Genomic DNA, 20,158 nt, shown 5'->3' on the forward strand with positions numbered 1-20,158 from the left:
GGCGATGTGGGTTTTGTTTTTCTCCATCTCGGCAGCCCTCCCCTCTCCCAGCTGTTGCCTCTCAGTCAAAGCCCAGGTTTTCAAATAAATCGGAGTCGCAGCTGCACCGAAGAGTTCGCCAGAGAATTGAACCACCACAAACATTACTCATCCGATCCTACCCTGCTCTGTGATCTTGGCCAAAGGCAGGGTCAAGCTTGCCTGACCCTTGGGACATACAAAACTTAAGAGTTTAAACAACTTTTCAAGAGGGGAAAAAAATATACATATATCCATATATATAGCTTCTTAAGGAGCTGCTGAAATCTCACACGCTGCCTTGACCTAGGTTACCAGCAGAATTCTGCTGAGATTACCTTTTATGGATCCCATTCCCTCTATAATAGGCAAAAAGAAAGACAACACACACCACCCAGTTCAGCTCAGTTTCAGGGCTGGAAAGGAAGTAACTGAAAGGCCATCTGCTTTTTTCTGAAGGGCTCCGTCAGGCTAATGTTAGATTGTAAACACTTAGTGTCACACACTTATCTGCTGTGTGACCTCAGCTAAGTCAGTAAACTTCTCTGGGCCTCAGTTACCTCATCTGTAAAATGGGGATTAAGACTGTGAGCCCCATGTGGGACGTGGACTATGTCCAACCTGATTAGCTTGTGTGTACTCCAACGCTAAGAACGGTGCATGACACATACAAAGAGTTAAACAAATTCCATTATTGCTACTATTATTGGTGGACAAGGGTCATGTCAACCCACTGTAGGGTAATCTCCTGAGAGGAAAGTACAGTGGTCTGCACACAGTAAGGGTTGAATAAATACCAGTGATTGATCATAGTATATTGAATATTGCAAGGAAGGAATCCTAGCGTGCACCCACAGCAGTTATTGTGACTGCAGACTCTGAGCCACAGGGGCATAAAACTCTGCTTCTTTAGCCCCAGGACCTTCCTGCTTATTTTAATTTTCTGTCTTTGTCCTTGTCTTTTATGCTGCTTTATTGTTTACATGGCTTCATCTCTCCTTATTTATCTGTCACCAGTTGCCTCTCCCTGAACCCCTTCACTCTTAGACTTTGAGTCCCCAGGAGGTCAGGGACTGGGTCTATTCCCCACCGGGATATTCTTTCCCAACATTTAGCACAGTGCTCTGCCCAACAGTAGTCACTTCACAAATACTATCACTACCAGTACTACGGAAGGGAAGGCAAGGACATTTCTCCTCACCGCAACTTTCACACCTCAAGATGAGACCCTTCAAAAGTCGTAGTATCTTTCAACTAGGCAAGACGTGACCATGGACCCAAGAACCATGAAAAACGGCAAAGCAACCTGGCCCTGGGGGTGTTGGAATTGCTATGAGTACAGAGGTTGGGGGGACAATGCTTAAATGCTCAAACAAGTTATCTTGTTTGAGAAGACTAAAGAAATGCCACAGGATTTTCAAGATGCCATCGTTGTCACAGATAAACATAAAATTTCAGACTGTGACCATGATACAGGTGTCTTGTTACTCTGAATTGCTGGCATTATCTTAACCACTGTTATCCGGCATAAGCTACTATAGAATATATTCATTCATAATTATTGAACGCTTACTATGTGCAGAACACCGTATTAAGCACTTGGAAAGTACAATTCAGCAACAGATAGAGACAATCTCTACCCAACAGTGGGCTCACAGACTAGAAGGGGGAGACAGGCAACAAAAACTCAAAACCCTAAACCCTAAAGCCTAAACCCCCGTATCAAACAAGATGTTAATTTCGCCCACCTTCAGGACAAACACCTAAATCTTTCTTCGTTCCTGCTCCACCCACATCCATATACATAATCTTTCTATAGACATCACCTCAAATCTCAACTATTTGGCGTTTCCAGAACGTCCTCCATTCAATGCACAAAAAACACGAGGGGGACACATTCATGCAATCATGTCAACTCATAAAGCAGAACACTCTGCACATTCCCACTCTTACACAAAGAAGAGGGTGTGCCCAATCCCACATTCACACAGTCTTTTCGGTACTTTAAAACAGAATAGAGATGTTTTCTGGTCATCATCAGGAACTTTTTAATTAGGGGCGTTTAGAACCGGGTTCCAGCACACACTCATCTCTCATGTAAGAATGGTTTTATGCCTTTAACTTAAAACTAGATAACTTGGTTATTTCTAGTTTAACGTAGTGGGATTAGTCCATCAGAAAGGCACTACTCCTTCCCTGCTGGCTTCGAAGGATCGCCGAGCCACGTGCACCACGACCTTGACCATGAGTATGGGTCACGTTCACCCCTGGGCCCAAATCTAGGTGGTTGCTTTCACGTGGCCTCACGTTCACCTGGCTGACTGGCCCACCTCGAGGTTTTCTATTCCTGATCCGCAAGGAAGGCAAACAGTGTCCCAGCTCTCTGTCGCCTAACGTCGATCCCATCCCCGTCACCATATATATCGCTTGATGGTATTTGTCAAGTGCTTACTTTGTGCTAGTCACTGTACTAAGCGCTGGAGTAGATACGAGGTTAACTGAAATCTCTGGGTGGGTTCAGATCAACATGTGACACTGCCGATAAGATCTCTGCTGCACTTCAGACCCAGAAGAAGCCTAAGGAGCAGCTCCATGATGTCCGTGAGGTTTGCTTAGACTTCATGACAACATCAGCACATCTGAACGCTGGAAACTACTTAGGAAATTTGACTGCCCTGAAGGAGTTCATTAAGATTTTGAGAATGTTCCACAAGGCCTTGGAAGTACAAGATGTGTTCTTAGTTTCAAAGGAGTTTATAATCTAAAAGGGAAGATTGATAGAAAACAGTATACGAACAGTGGGATCAGAATACAAATGAATGAATATGCAATTAAACACAAATGGATGCACATGTGCTGAGGATAAGTATAAATGAGCTCATAAATCTTTTTAATGGCATCTGTTAAACACTTACTATGTGTCAGGCAGAGTACTAAGTGCTGGGGTACATACAAGTTAACCAGGTTGGACACAGTCCATGTCTCAAGTGGGGCTCGCAGTCTTACTTCTGATTTTAGAGGTAACTGAGGTACAGAGAAGTGAAGTGATTTTCTTCCAGGTCATACAATAGACAACTGGCTGAGCCGGAATTAGAACCCAGGTCCTTTAACTCCCAGGCCTGTGCTCTCTCTTCTAGGCCACGCTATTTTCCCAATTTCTTGATAAAGTTGTTGGATCAATATGCCGGTACCGCAATCTTTTCTGTCTCATCCTCATCTTGCCCACATCCTCCCTCTCCCCTGGAATAACCAATCAATCCTATTTATTGAGCACTTACAGTGTGCAGAACACTATACTAAACTCCCTCCCTATGCATACGATCAGATGATAGCCCACCTCTCCTCCCACCTTCAAAAGCTCCTATAAAACAATAACAATAATAATAATAGTTAAAATCTTACTATGTGTTAAGCACTTTTCTAAGCACTGGGGTAGATGCAAGGAAAGCAGGTTGTCCACATGGAGCTCACAGTCTTAATCCCCATTTTTTCAGATGAGGTAACTGAGGCACAGAGAAGTTAAATGACTTGCCCCAAGTCACTCAACTGATAAGTGACGGAGCCGGGATTAGAACCCACAACCTCTGACTCCCAAGTGTGTGCTCTTTCCACTAAGCCACATTACTTCATATCTCCTCCAAGAGCCCTTCACTGACTAAACCTTCATTTCCTTCTACATTCACCCTTCTTTCTACATTGCTCTGGTACTTGAATCCTTACCATTAAAACACTGATATTCCCCCCACCCCTCAGCATCTACATGCATATCCTTATACTGTGATATTTCCCTTCTGTTCATGACTGTCTTCTCTGTAAGCTCATTATGGGCAGAGATATGGTGTCCACTACCTCGACTGTACTCTTCCAAGTGCTCAGTAATTTTCTCTGCCCGTAGTAAGCACTCAATAAGCACTGATTGAATTAATCATGGAAGGCTTGCTGGACAGAGTTGTTTTTATTGTTATTATATTACCAGTAATAATAATTGTGGTATTTGTTAAGTGCTTACTAGTTAAGTGTTTACTATGTGTCAAGCACACAATGGCCTAGGGATAAAAGCATTGTGGTCTAGTGGTTAGAACACAGACCTGGAAGTCAGAAGAACCTAGGTTCTTATCCCAGCTCTGCCACTTGTCTGCTGAGTGATCTTAAGCAAACCACTTCACTTTTCTGCACTTCAGTTACCTCAACTGTAAAATGGGAATTAAGACGGAGAGCTCTATGTCGGAGAGGGGCCGCGTCCAACCTGATTAGTTTTTTATCTACCCCAGCGCTTAGTAGGGGGGCCTCGAACACAGTAAGCACCCATCAACCCTCCCTCCTCAAATCTGACAATTACTCTCCCCCACTTTTAAATCCTTATTGAAGGCACATCTCCTCCAAGAACCCTCGCCATGTCCTGCCTCTGGCCTGGAACGCCCCCCCTCCTCAAATCCGACAGACGATGACTCTCCCCGGCTTTCAAAACCTTATTGAAGGCACATCTCCTTCAAGAGGCCTTCCCTGACAGCCTTCTTTTCCTCTTCTCCCACTCCCTGTGTCCCCATGACTTGCTCCTACTGTGCCCATTTGTTATTGTATTGTATTCTCCCAAGCACTTAGTACAGTGCTCTGCACACAGTAAGTGATGAAGTATGATAGAATGAAATACCATTTTTTTAAAAAGGAACACTGTTCTAAGTGCTGGGGAAGATACAGAATGATCAGGTAGGTCCGACACAGTCTCTGTCCATCCAGGGTTCAGAATACAAGTAGGAGAGTGAGTTACCTATATTTCTCAATAAAATACAATTCAGCAACAAATCCTTGTGGCCACCCCAGTGCTTTGTATTTTCCCTGGCATATAGTAAACACTTAATAAATACCATAATAATTATTATTACCTACCGGCACTGTTCTAAGCACTAAGGGTAGATACTAAGTAATCAGTTTAGACAAAGTCCATATCCCACATAGGGCTCACTGTATTAATCCCCTTTTTACAGATGAGGGAACAGAGGCACAGAGAAATGAAGTAATCTGCCCAAGGTCACACAGCAGACAAGTGGCAGAGCCAGGATTAGAATTCAGGTCCTCCTCACTCCCAGGCCCATGCTCTATCTGCTAGGCCATCAACTCACCCCACAAGCTCCAAGAGCCTTCCCAAAGCTCAACTTTCTCAGCTTCTCCAGCCTGTCTCCCATTGGAAGATATAAACATGCGGTGACTGTTGTAAACACCACTGGGGGAAGAAATCTGGCAGCTTCTTGTGGTAAAGCCCAACATCTTCTTTCTCTGTGGCACTCTCCCAAATGCTCAGGACAACACTATGCCCACAGTAAGCACTCAATAAGTACTACTGACAGGTTGATTTAGTGAACTTTCTGGTTGGCAAGTGCTGGTTAGATCAGAGAATATTATGAAATCCAAAAGGTCAGTTCTTTTTTTTCTAGGCTTCTTTGGGAATATTACTTCATCACAACCCTTTTGCCTTTTGTAATTCTTCAAAAAGGGAATGATCCAATCATACAGGAGAAAAAAGTACTAACCAGTCAGGATTACAAGCAATACATATTTTCAAATCTGAAGTACATTTTAACAAATAAGTGACATGTCATAACATCGGTTTCAAAGACACATTTTCCCCTCCATATTTCCAGTCTTTTTCCTACGCTTAACTAAATAAGTGCATTTCTTCCTATTTCTGGTTTTCTTTCTTGCTTGGAATGTAGTAGCCTTACTCTCCCACTCCCCCTCTCAGGGTAGTATCTGGGGAGTTTCCAGTACTCTACCAGTCTCGACTACAGACTGGCAAAACATTTGCCACTGTTTTAATGAGATGTTCATCACCTTGATTCTATTTATTGCTATTGTTCTTGTCTGTCTGTCTCCCCCGATTAGACTGTAAGCCCGTCAAAGGGCAGGGTCTGACTCTATCTGTTACCGATTTGTACATTCCAAGCACTTAGTACAGTGCTCTGCACATAGTAAGCGCTCAATAAATACTACTGAATGAATGAATACAGGAGGAAGAGTCAAGCAGAGGCCTGTCCATTCCATTCCTAGCTTGGGCAGCGACTGGTAAGTGGAAGATCATCTGCTACAAGTAAAAACTCGCCCGTGCTAGGCAGCAGTGGCATCTAAGACAGCCGAGAGTGGAGACTCGAGTTTACTGCGTGAAAGGAGGCAGAGGTAAACCAATTTGGGATTTTTATCTAGAAAATTGTATGGATCCACTACCTGAAGAACTGCAGGTGGAGAGCAGGGCCTTCTGGGAAAGATGTGTCCTATGTGTTGGAAAGGACTCGACGCAGTAAGACAAGACTCTCCCGCTCACTTTTCTTCATTTTTCCTTCTCCCTCGGTCTCCTTCTCATACAATTCTTCATACTTCTCTCCATTCTCCCCATTTCCCCTTACATTTTTACCTCTAAAAAGACTTAAAAAAGGATATTTGTCTAACACTATTTCAATCTTAATCCTTTCCTGAATTCCATGTTGTTTTCTAGGAACCATATACTCATTGTTAAAATGTGATATGAGGTGTACACAACATCAGCATCCCTCTTTAGACTGTAAGCCCTTTGTGGGAAGGGATTGCTTCTACCAATTCTCAAGTGGCACAGTGGAAAGAGCACGGGCTTTGGAGTCAGGGCTCATGAGTTCGAATCCCAGCTCTGCCATTTGTCAGCTGTGTGACTGTGGGCAAGTCACTTAACTTCTCTGTGCCTCAGTTCCCTCATCTGTAAAATGGGGATTAAGACTGTGAGCCCCACGTGGGACAACCTGATTCCCCTGTGTCTACCCCAGCGCTTAGAACAGTGCTCTGCACATAGTAAGCGCTTAACAAATACCAACATTATTATTATTATTAAGTGCTTAGCCCAGTGCACACAGTAAGCTCTCGATAAATACCAATGATTGAGTGATTGAACAGCCAATTGTCACAAAAGTTTTAAAAAGTGACCAAGTCTCACCAATTAACACTGGAAAGTTTGGGAAGGGTCTATCGTTTAGGTTTGTTACTGTAAGATTTTTCTTTTTCAGCTCTCTTGCCCTTCTCGGGAAAAAGCAGCCTTTCCCACTCACCAAGCTTCCCTCACCTTTCTCCTTCTCCCTGTTGCCGAACAATATGTCTTGTTTCCTCCCCCACTTTTCAGCCAGAAAGATTCTTCTTCATTTCATTCATTCATTCATTCAATAGTACTTATTAAGAACTTACTATGTGCAGAGCACTGTACTAAGTGCTTGGAATGTGCAGATCGGTAACAGATAGAGACAGTCCCTGCCCTTTGACGGGCTTACAATCCAAACCACTCATTCAAGAATGAGCAAAGAACCAGACTGGAGCAAAGGGTTTTGCCATAACACTGAACGAGGGATTATTTTTTTTCCACAAATGGTTTTATTAGAAAGACAAAAAGTGTTTCATGTGTTCTAACTTCCAAAAAACCTTTCAGCAATTTCTCAATTGAAAATTAGCCTGGAAGAATTCCCTGAGCAAATTCCCTCACAGACTTTCAAGTTTGTATTTTGAACCGGGTTTGAATTTCTAAGGTTCAAAATCACTTACTCATAAAATAATAATACTAATTGCGGTATTTGTTAAGCACCTGTCAAGCACTGTTCTAAGCACTGGGGCAGATGAAAGCTCATGAGGTCAGATACAGACCCTGTTTCACAGGGGCCTCAAAGCCTAAGTAGGAGACAGAACAACTATTAAATCCCCATTTTACAGGTAAGGAAACTGAAGCAGACAAGTGGCAGAGCTGGAATTAGAAGTCCTTTGACTCCCAATCATGTGCCCTCTCCATTAGGCCATGCTGTTTCCACTTTGAAATTGGGGAGAAACTCTCTCCACTTTGGGGAGAAAAGGCCTCAAGAGATTATAGATAATAAACACAAATAAACTATTTAATACTGCATGACAATTGTTTAGGTGTTCCCCTCCTGCAGCCACCCCACCCATGACCATTATGTACCCATCTTTATATACTGTTGCCAACCCTGTCATTAATTTTAATTGCTGTCTCTCCTGATACAGTGTAAACCCCTTGAGGGTGGGGATCCGGCTTGCTCTATTGTACTTTCCCAAGCATTTAGTACAGTGGTCTCATTGATTTAAATGAAGACCAAACAACATAAATTTATGTTGATTTTCAACAGGGAATACGTCTATCGACTCTGTTGCATCCTATTTCCCCATCCACTTAGTACAGTGCTCTGAACACAGTACGTGCTCAATAAATACAATTAAATGAATACCATTTATAATGACAATGAGCATATAATTTCATTGAAACCCCCCAAAAAGAAAATGCTTCTGGGCAAAATATGCTTTAAAAAGTTTTGATATGCTCCATGGACAGGCAATTCCCAACTATGTATTCTTTCCCAAAGCTTTATCAGAACAGTGCTCTACCTTAAGGGGTCCATCAGTGGAACACACAGGCATTAAAATCAATTCCTCAATAGGATCTACCTGTGCAACCCTACCCTTTATCATCTGGTACTCTCAAAGCAAAATCCTCAAACCACCATCAACCTCAAGCCACCTTTCCTGACCATGTCAAGACACTTCCATTTCCTTTAACTCCTCCGAACAATGAAAAACGTGCCTAGCGACTGTTGTTTTGCAACCTCCCAAACGCTTAATACAATGCTCTGTACACAACAAGTGTTCCAGAAATGACTGATTGATTTAAACATGCAACATGCCCAATCAACCCAGTCTAGTGGCAGGAGCACAGGCCTGGGAGTCAGTGGACCTGGCTTCTAATCCCAGCTCTGCCAGAGGCTTGCTGAGGGACCTTCTCTGTGCCTCAGTTCTCCTACTTAGACTCTGTCCAACTTAATTTACATCTACCTCACCACTTAAAATAGTGCTGGACACATAGGATGTGCTTAACAAATGCCATAAAAAAAGAAAAGTGCTTTTTTTTTCCTTTTAAAGACAAACTGCTGGTCATCTCCATCCACCTCATTTCACATCTTCATTTGGGGGAGCTGTCATGCTGGACTAAACGACATACCCCAAACGTAGTATACCCTTTTGGGCCGCAGAATATGTGGCACCAAGCTCCTCAGTGTTGCTACATATGGAAGCAGCACGGCCTAGTAGGGGAACACGGCCTGGGAGGAAGAAGGAACTGGATTCCAATCCCAGCTCCACTGTCTGCTGTGTGACCTTGGACTAGTCACTTCACTGTGCCTCACTCATCTCAGCTGTAAAATGGGGATTAAAACTGTGAGCCCCATGTGAGACAAGGACTGTGTCCAACCTGATTAGCTGGCATCTACCTCAGTGCTCAGAACAGTGTTTGACACATAGTAAGCGCTTAACAAATACCATCATCATTATCATCAGCATTATTATTATGTGTTTGAAACCTCATAACTTGCAGCGAGGATAGAGTCACTCTGGTTGGAGGTGTGACAGTTGGCTATTTCACTCAGTCACATTTATTGAGCACTTATTGTGGGCACAACACTGTACTAAGCATTTGGGAAAGTACAATACAACAATAAACAGACACATTCCCTGTCCACAAGGAGCTGATATAGCTATTGGTAGCTCAGTGTCTTGTCCCTCTGGGAAAGCAAGGAGAACTAAAGCCTGATTTATGACACTCACTACCCATTCCCTTAAAGCCCTCACTAATACTACTACTACTAATAATAATGTTGGCATTTGTTAAGCGCTTACTATGTGCAGAGCACTGTTCTAAGCACTGGGGTAGACAGAGGGTAATCAGGTTGTCCCCCATGAGGTTCACAGTCTTCATCTCCATTTTACAGATGAGGTCACTGAGGCCCAAAGAAGTTAAGTGACTTGCCCACAGTCACACAGCTGCCAAGTGGCAGATGCGGGATTCAAACCCATGACCTCTGATTCCCAGGCCTGTGCTCTTTCCACTGAGCTACGCTGCTTCTCTACTTCTATAATAATAATAATAATGAATAATAGATATTCATTACACTCTTGCTATGTGCCAAGCACTATCCTAAGGACTGGGGTAGATTCAAGATGATCAGGGCCCACATGGGGCTTCCCAGTCTAAGCAGAGGAGATGCCAGCACTGTTAGTCTGGAAAAATGCACCTTAAAATTCCTACCCTGTCCAATCTGGTCTGTCTTTCGCAGTAACCCCGGCAGGGTAGGAAAAGATGTGCTGGGTCGCCTATTGATTTTCATAATTCTCGCCAAAACATTTCATCCCAGTAAAGTTTTTAGCAGAAATGAAACATCTGCTAGTTTACTGCGCTGTTTAGAAGACTCGGGGATCTGTGCTTCAGGGAGAAAGCTGGGAGATTTAAAAACAGACAGGAACAATCATGATTAACAGTGAGGGCTGACTGGTTTGACGTCAACTGCCTCTGCAAACCCGAACCCACTGTCTTTTCTGTCGGAGCAGGCTTTGTTGTCCTCTATTTCACAGAGGCCTCGAGGATAAGCATGGCTATCACGCCATGACCCCCAACAGGTAGGAACGTTCCTATTCCTCTCTCTCAGTGATTTTTCTCTCACCCCTGTCCCCGAGCTTGCTCCCCACCCCAAACTCTTCCTCATAACATCTTCCCCTGTGTCGGCAAGAAAAGCTACCGTATCTGCTCACCTCTCCCTTCTTCCCTCCCTCCTGGTGCCTTCAGAGGAGGCTGAACTGGAAATGTGCCTTGAGAGGTTCAGAAAAGGAAGTCAAGAAGGAGATCTAGAGCACGAAGCCTCCAGACGGCTGTTTGGGGGAAACAACCCCTCTCTCCCGCCCGCCCCGTCACCACCACCTCCTTACCCAGTAACCGTGCCATATGGTCACCTGTCTTGCACAGTGTGGAGGTACCACATGGGGCTGAAGTCCCGGCATTGGGTAGGCTATACTCTCTAGCTCTATCCACAGCCTCGCTTCCGGGTCCGGGCACGGGCCCAGACCCGGAGTAAGGACGACCAGAATACATGCTCCTTCGGAACAGCCAAGGAGCGCTGGCCGGCTAGGCCTTCAAAGCCTGACCGCCGAGGGAGGGGGTACCAACAGTCCCCGCCCCTCTAACTGACCTCCAACAGATTCCAACTGCCACACCTGGGGCCAGAAGCCCCTTAGCCCCCTCCAGTGGGGCCTCTGACATCACAGAACCTCAGATTCCTTTTGCTCACTCACTCCCAGCTCACCAACCACACAAACCTCCCGCTGAAGGAGCCCAGGGTTTGGGCGACTGCACCTAATCCCCCTTCCGCAGCAGGGAGGAGGCAGACTCCACGGCCCGGGGGCTGGGACGTGTTTGCCGTGGAAAGAGAAGGCCAGAAGGACTTCCTCGTCTCTCTGGGTAGTGGCTACTACCCGTCTCTGTGGACACCCGAGCCTCTGGGCCACAAAGCTTTTCACAAGGAAAGGACCGACCAGAGATGATCACGGCCTTGGGAACGATTAAAGGATTGGCTATCTCTGAATGTGCCTTTCCCTTTGCTCCTAAAGAACCAAAATACAGTAAGAACCAGGATATAGCATTTAAGAAAACACATGCACAAAGTCTGTTTCCTCGTACTGTATTTTAGGGAAAATAGGAAAGAATGGGGAGTCAGGAGATCTGGGTTCTAATCCCGGGTTCTGTCAAATGCTAGCTGTGTCACTTTAAGCAAGTGACTTAACTTCTCCATGCCTCAGTTCTCCTGTTCTCCCTCCTCAGACTGTGAGCTCATGAGGGACAGGGACTGGGTCCAACCTAATTCACTCATATCTACCCCAGAGTTTAGAAAAGTGTAAGCACATAGTAAATGCTTAACAAATGCCATTAAAAAATATATATAAAAGGGGGTTCTAATCCCACCTCCATCATTCACCCTCTTTTATGTGACCTTGAGCAAGTCACTTTACTTCTCTTTGCCTCAGTTTCCTCATCTGTAAAATAGAGATTACTCACCTGTTCTCTCTTCCCCTAAAACTGTGAACCTCATGTGAGACAAGAGCTTTGTCCAATTTGATAAGCTTGTGTCTACCCCAGAATTTATCACAATGCTTTTTTCAAATGGCTCTGTTAAGTGCTTACAATGTGTCAGACATTGTTCCAAGCACTGGGGTGGATTCAAGATATTCAAGTTGGACACGTCCCTGTCCCACTTGGGGCTCACAATCTAAGAGGGAGTAGGATTTAACGATATAATTATCTCCATTTTACAGATGTGATAAGTGAGGCACAGATAAGTTGCGACTGGACCACAGTCAAACAACAGACAAGTGCTGGAGCTGGAATTGGAACCCAGGCCTTCTGACTCTCAGGCCCATGATCTTTTCACCAAGCCACGCTGCTTGGAACATGGCGATATCACAGTTGTTTTCACCGTGACTGCTATTCTCGGTTTTTCTTTGTATTGTGGTGCTCAGACCTCCCTCATGATCATTTCCCTCATCGTCCTCTCCCCTTGCCATTCAAGGTTCCCATTTCCTGACAACTCGCTGCCTGCCAACTTTCACTTTCTCCTCTCCCTTTCCCCCGAGTCTCCTCATTGACCTGCCTTCATCTTTACCCTTCACTGATTTCCTCTCTAACATTTCCTGCACAAAGGGCCGTACTGTGCTTTAACGGAGGCACAAACAAACACTTATGAATCCAGGACGGCAAGACTCCCTAAACTTCCTTTGCCTATCCTGACGCAGATTCCCTTTCACTCTTCTTCCTGTTGGTCATCCTCTCCTTGCCTGCCACTCAGCTATCCAAATTTCATTTTCCTATTTCCCTTTTCCAGCAGATTAGGAGTTAAACCTACAAAGATAGCTTTTATTTCTTTAAAACAATAACCCTTCTGATCTACCCTGGGCAGAATCAATTTATATTTAATCAATCCAATGATAAATTTCTAATTCTCATCTCTACCCATTCACAACACCTTAGGGAAAGGGATATTGATAGCAAATATCCTGCAGGACAATATTGAACTGTATTCATTAGCAACCTTGATGACCTTAAAACCCCACATCCCAACTCTTTCGAAAAGGTTGGCTGTGTCCATCACCTCCAGAATTATCCCATTGTTCAAAAATGAGATCTCAACATACACATAGTGACTCTGGGATGGTCTTATGAAAATTGAACACAAGATGGAAAATGATCTTCCTAATGCAGCTTTGATTATGTCACTCCCTTCCTCAGGTGCCCCCAACTGAGACCTTAGATCATACCGAAACTCCCAACCACCACCCTCACATATTTTTTTATGGTATTTGTTAAGCGCTTAGTATGTGCCGGGCACTGTACTGAACACTGGGGTAGACACAAGCTTATCAGGTGGGAAAAGGTCCATGTCCCACTTGGGACTCACACTCTTAATCTCCACTTTAGAGATGAGGTAACTGAGGCACAGAGGAGTGAAGTGCTTTGCCCAAGGTCACGCAGCAGACAGCTAGCAGAGTCCTTCTGACTCTCAAGCCTCTATCTACAAGGCCACGCTACTTCTCAGGGGACAGCTTCTATCTGATTCCGTCATCTCCCTCACTTCACATCATTTCTTTATACTTTTCTTCCCAGACAAGTTCACCTGTCCACTGTCCCCTCTATGGAATGTAAGATTTGGAAGTCAAGAGAGTAAACGGCAGAGAGATGTGAAATATTATAGTGTGATCCTGTCCATGAACCTTAAAGAGTTTCCATTCAGGAGGAGGCCTCAATGAACATTTACAACCTAAAATAACTATGGTATCCCTTAAGCATTTACTATGAGAAGCAGTGTGCTCCAGTGGAAAGTGCACGGGCCTGGGAGTCAGAGGTTCTAATCTCTGCTCTGCCACTTGACTGTTGTGTGACCTTGGGTAAGTCACATGACGTTTCTGTGCCTCCAATATCTCAACTGCAAAGTGGAGATTAAGTACCTGTTCTCCCCAATACTTAAACTGTAAGCCCGATGAGGGACAGGTACTGAGTCCGACTTGATGGACGTTTCCCTACCCCAGCGCTTAGTACAGTGCTTGGCGCCAAATAGGTGCTTAACCAACACCAGAATAAATATTATCATAAGCATTGTTTTATTATGTGCCAAAAAACAGGGCTGAGCACTGAGGTAGATACAAGATGATCAGATAGCATCCAGTCCTTGTCTCGCACAGGACTTACTTTCTAAAAGGTAGCGAAAGCAGCCAATCGCTTGAATTTGTTGAGTGCAGAGCACTAAGTGCTTGAGAATGTAAAATGCTGCAGAGTTGGCAGACAAATTCCCTGCCCACTAGAAGCTGGCATTCTAGAGGGGCAGACATTAAAATTAAATTATATGTACATAAAAGCTGTGGGACTGGAGGTGGGGGGAATATTAAGTGCTTAAAAGGTATAGATTCAAGTGCTAAGGCGAGGCAGAAGGAAGCAGGAGTAGGAGAAATGAGAGCTTAGTCAGGGAATGACTCTTGGACGCATCTTGTCTCCAATATGAGGAAACTGAGGCAGAGAGGAGACAAATGAAAGTCACACCATAGGCAGACCCAGTATTCAAATGTGGGCAACACAATTCCCTGCTCATGCTCTTCCCACTAGGACTCAGTGACCAGGGTAATATTATTAGTATTATTATCATTGTTATTAGTAGTATTAGTATTAATATTACTAATAATAATGATAGTATGTGTTAAACCTTTACTATGTAGCAAGCACTGGAGTAGATACAGGGCAATCAGATTGTCCCACATGGGGCTCACGGTCTTAATCCTCGTTTTACAGATGAGGTAACTGAGGCACAGAGAAGTTCAGTGACTTGCCCAAAGTCACACAGCTGACAAGTGGTGGAACTGGGATTAGAACTCACATCCTCTGACTCCCAAGCCCGTGCTCTTTCCACTAAGCCATGCTGCTTCTCATTAACCTTATTATATCTTAAGCGTTATGTGTCAAGCAATGTACTAAACACTGGAGAAGACAGTTTATGTAGATTGGACACAGTCCCTGTTCCAGATGGCCCTCACAGTTTATATAGGAGGGAAACAGGTACTGAATCCTCATTTTACATATGAGGAAACTGAGGCCCAGATAAATTAAGTGACTTGCCAAGTTCACACAGCAGGCCAGTGGCAGAGCTGGGAATAGAACACAGAACCTCTGACTCCCAGGCCCATTTCCATTAGGCCTCACTGCTTTGCAAAGATAGAATACCATATATTCTTGAATTGTCACTTTTCCGTACATCAAGAGGCATAAATGAACCTATCTAGCAATATCAGAGTTCTTTAGATTGGTTTCTAAACATTCAATCATTATTTTACCAGCTGCTAGGTACTATTGTGAATATGATCAAACCCAGCAAGATTTAAATTACATACCAGGGGTATAGTAATTTCAATGTATTACACCACTAGCTTTAATACTTCAGTAAACCACTAAAACTGGGAAGTGAAATATTATCTTTCTTTTCTTTTTTGTTGGTAAGCGACATGAGTTGGATGAAAGTGCTGTATTTCTTTCTCCCCGTGGTGTTCGCTTTCTATAATCCAGTCTGAATTCCCCTCTGGTACCAAAAATCCTTTTAGTTTTGCTTTTTCCTTCTTCCTGTGAAAACACTTTGAGAGTTACAGATAGAATTTCCCTCAAGTTTACTCTCTTGGCTGAACAAAAAGGGAGCTGGAATTCTGGGGGTGAACAAATGGTGTTAATGGCAGGGACACTGGTCATTTCCTCCAAAGCCAGTTTTGGGTGGTGATGATTTACTAATTCTCTGAATCGGAAGACCCAGACAAGAATTTTTCATCACTTCTGCTGTGAATATATTTCTCCTTAATTATGCTTTTCTTTAGCATTTAGGATATTCACCATTTTAAAAGTAGAACTACCATTGTTTACCAAAATCTGATTGAAAGTTTGTCTATTTTAATTACATTTCACAGGTTCTGTTTAACTTTCAAAACATTTCCAAACCCACATTTTAAAGGGGCTTTCAACCCCTCATTTTCCCAGTTTGATCGAGAAATGCCTCGGAAACCGTCGGACATTCTAATGTTCATCTTGTTTGGTTTTCAGTGGTTCTCTGTTTCCTAGTGGTTACTAGCTTTGCCATCTGGACTGTATTCCAGATCACTATCTACTCCAGTTATTAAATTCCCTATTCATGGACTCCTCTAACTTTTTCCAATGTTTTTGGCATTGGGCATTTATCATTTGCAAAGCTTAAATTTCTTAAACATTTTGTTGCCATTTCTACATTTATTTTTTTAAATATCGACGTGACATTCCACCACTTAATAAAGATGAGGATAGGGGTGATGATGAGGAGGATGATAATGATGGTGTTTCCTGTCAGATAACTCTCTGCCAAGTCACAGAAGGTCTGAGATCCAGAACTTGCAGTAAGAGATTGATTCTAATACTAGTGGTTTGCGCCCAATAACTTTCACTCTCTCAGGCCTAAAAATATTAACCATCTGCAGTCCATTATCAATTGAAAATTTTGGCAAGCTCTTAAAGCAGAGATCCTTGCTTGAAGGTCTGACCTAATCTTCTCACCTTCAGAGCACAGGCCTGAAAGTTAGAAGGACTTGGGTTCTGATTGCAGATCTGGTACTTGTCTATGTGACCTTAGGACAGTCACCTCACTTCTCTGTGCCTCAGTTACCTCATCTATAAAATGGGGATTAAGACTGTGATCCCCATATGAGACATGGAATGTGTCCAACCTAATTAACTTCTATCCATTCCAGTGTTAAATATATTTCCGGGCACAAAGTAAGTGCTTAGAGAAGCAGGGTGGCTCAACGAAAAGAGCTCGGGCTTGGGAGTCAGAGGTCGTGGGTTCTAATCCCAAATCCACCACTTGTCAGCTGTGTGACCTTGGGCAAATCACTTAACTTCTCTGTGCCTCAGTCACCTCATCTGTAAAATGAGGATGAAGACTGTGAGCCCCACATGGGACAACCTAATTCCCTAGTATCTACCACACTGCTTAGAACAGTGCTTGGTACATAGTAAGCACTTAACAAATACCAACATTATTATTATTAACAAATAGAACAGCCATCATAATTATTATCATTAACTGTAATTCTGGTCACCTAAGTACTGGCAAAATATTGTATGGCCCAGGGAAGACCTTCAAATACCAATATTCATTTTAGGACTTGACTACACCATGCACCAATCTCCATCTGTGGACAATGTAATAGTCTACACTGGATCACTTTAAGTGCCTACAACATTCTCCCCCTCCTCCCTAGAAACCCATTCAAGGAGAGGAAGATACCACCAGATAGTCAAAAAGGTACCTTTTGTTTCCCAAAGTTGCAAAGTAGCAGTTACCTGGTATTTATGTTTGAATAAAAATGGTGGTGATTAGGGTGCCACGTTATAAAATGGACAAACAAGGAGAGGTGTCACTGGCTCAAAAGTGAAGGGCAGGAGGAAAGGTAGGAAAAAGCAGGCTGATTTCTCAAAACGGGATTTCCACTTCCCCGTACCTGAGACGATTTTGTCATACGGAGCAATTTTAAGAACCGAATAACCACTCTTCATCCTCCTTTCACCCCTGACCATACACATTCTCCCAATCTGACCACCCACAGCCTAATGCCAGGGGAGGAAGAAGAGGCATTTATGCTTCTTATAATCATTTATTTATACAAAAAGGGACACACTTGCCTCTCCCAGCAGGTAACTTGGCACACCAAGGGAATGTGCTCAAAGGGGGAATGGTATAATGTGACGGTATTCTCCCCAGCTCCCAGGGGGGTAAGGAAAATGATGGGGGAAGTAGGTTAGACAAGGCAGGAGAGACAGATCTGTTAAGGGACAGAATGAAAGACAGAGGGGAAAGAGGGAAGGAAAAGAGCATAAGAGGAAGCAAAGGAGATGATAGAAGTGAAAAGGCATGGAGAAATGGAGGAGAAAATGAGGGGAAGAAAGATAGAAAGGACAGCAGGAGTTTTGAGGATACCCACATACACACACACACAAACACACGCTGTTGTTGTCTCATGCTGTCGAGTCGTGTCCAACCCATAGTGACGCCATGGACTCATCTCTCCCACAACACCCCACCTCCATCTCCAATCCCTCTGGTAGAGGATCCATAGAGTTTTCTCGGTAAAAATATGGAAGTGGTTTACGCATACACGAGACACACAGAGACATACGATCTCGTGGACACCCACAGACGTCACTCAACCAACAGTACTGAGAAGCAGCATGGTCTCGTGGGTAGAGCACCGGGCCTGGCATAAAAAGGACCTGGGTTCTAATCCCAGATCTGTCGCTTGTCGGCCGGGGGACCTTGTACTTAGAGAAGCTTTGTGGCTCAGTGGAAAGAGCCTGGGCTTGGGAGTCAGAGGTCATGGGTTTGAATCCCGGCTCTGCCACTTGTCAGCTATGTGACTGTGAGCAAGTCACTTCACTTCTCTGTACCTCGGTTCCCTCATCTGGAAGCAGCGTGGCTCAGTGGAACGAGCACGGGCTTGGGAGTCAGAGGTCACGGGTTCGAATCCCAGCTCTGCCACTTGTCAGCTGTGGGACTGTGGGCAAGTCACTTAACTTCTCTGGGCCTCAGTTCCCTCATCTGTAAAATGGGGATTAAGACTGTGAGCCTCACGTGGGACAACCTGATTACCCTGTACCTACCCCAGCACTTAGAACAATGCTCTGCACATAGTAAGCACTTAAATACCAACATTATTATTATTACCTTGGGCAAGTCACTTCACTTCTCTGTGCCTCCATTATATCATCTGTAAAATGGGGATTATGACTGTGAGATCCATGTAGGATACTGCCTGTGTCCAACTTGAATAGCTTGTATCTACCCCAGTACATGACATTTAGTAAGGGTGGAACATATACCAAAAAAAAAAAAAAAGCTTTAGGGAATGAGTGATCTCTAAACTTTGACCCACAGCTCACTATAGCAGGGGCTCAGTCGACTAGAGACAAGGGCAAGTCACTTCACCTCTCTGTGCCTCAGTTACCTCATCTGTAAAATGGGGATTAAGACCATGAGCTCCAAGGGGGACCAACTGTTAACCGTGTATCTATCCCAGCATTTAGAACAGTGCTTGGCACATAGTAAGCACATAAAAGAATCATTATTATTTTTATTATTATGTAAGACACGGCACGTAAACAACTTGATTCAGTTGTATCTACCCCCGTGCTTAGTCCAGTGCCTGGCATATAATAAAGGCTTAAAAAATACCATAAAAAAAATTTTGAGGACCATGAGGTACATCTGTAACCTTTCACCCAGACCTGACCGCAGTGGGGGATCATTCAGCTAGAGGACAGGGGCGGCTTGTTGGTGCCGCACCATTGGGGTGGTGGTTTCTGACGGAAGAACTACGCAGGGCATCTCACAGGAATCCTGAGACTACGTGGCTAATGTAGGTGGGGGAGACTGAAAAGGCTAACGAGGTGGCTACCGGTGTAACTACCTCCTGGTCAACGGTGCTACAGCAAAATAGACTCACTCCGGCCGGAAACGGGCTTTGTCTTTAGAATTCTGCCATGCAGTTTGCATCCCGTCAGTCATATCATATTTATTGAACATTTACTGTGTGCAGAACACTGTACTAAGTGCTTGGGAGAGTACGATATGACAATTTAAGATACATTCCCTGCCCACAAAGAGTTTACAATCCGTAGCTGTAAAACATCCCTGCTTGCTTACTTGTCTTCTGGCCCAGTTGCTCCAGCAAGAACACCGCTGACGGGGGGGGGGGGTCATACAGAATCCATTCATTCAAGTCATTCAATCATTTATTGAGCGCTCACTGTGTGCAGTGCACCGTACTAAGTTGATTGGAAAGTACAATTCAGCAACAAAGACTGACAATCCCTGCCCACAATGGGTTCACAGTCTAGAAGCGGGGAGACAGATGTCCAAACAAGTAAACGTGCATTAGTAGCATCAATATAAATAAATAGAATTATAGATACATACACATCAAAACAAGTAAGCAGGCATTATAGAGTTATATTTATATATAGTATATATATTTATACATTTATAAATATTTATAAATGTATTTATAAATAAATATTTATATTTATATATAGTATATAAAGGGAGCGAGACCAGGCAATGAGGAGGGGAGGGGGAGCTGAGGAGAAAAGGGGGATTTAGTCTGGGATCCACAGCCTTGAGTCTCACAATGAAGCTCAGCAGCTGTTCACAACAGGAGAACTCAGCTTCAACATCACCGCGACCTCGGAAGAGTCGAG

At 43.9% G+C, this 20,158-nt stretch overlaps 1 protein-coding gene across 6 annotated transcripts in view; it reads right to left on the bottom strand.

The window, feature by feature from the left end:
• Nucleotides 1-20,158, bottom strand: part of PDE10A (phosphodiesterase 10A) — a 543,800-nt gene that overhangs the window by 208,463 nt on the left and 315,179 nt on the right. The window contains exon 1 of one of the 6 annotated variants that reach the window (XM_039915065.1): nt 10,786-11,006. The exons of 4 other annotated variants lie outside the window; for them this stretch is intronic. In XM_039915065.1, the coding sequence (XP_039770999.1) occupies nt 10,786-10,948 (163 nt within the window). In that variant the 5' untranslated portion in view covers nt 10,949-11,006. Of the gene's footprint in view, nt 1-10,785; nt 11,007-20,158 lie in introns of those variants that run through there. One more of the 6 variants, XM_029048766.2, reaches the window with a different exon arrangement.

Source organism: Ornithorhynchus anatinus, chromosome 21 (assembly GCF_004115215.2).
Source record: "Ornithorhynchus anatinus isolate Pmale09 chromosome 21, mOrnAna1.pri.v4, whole genome shotgun sequence".
Taxonomy (NCBI): domain Eukaryota; kingdom Metazoa; phylum Chordata; class Mammalia; order Monotremata; family Ornithorhynchidae; genus Ornithorhynchus; species Ornithorhynchus anatinus.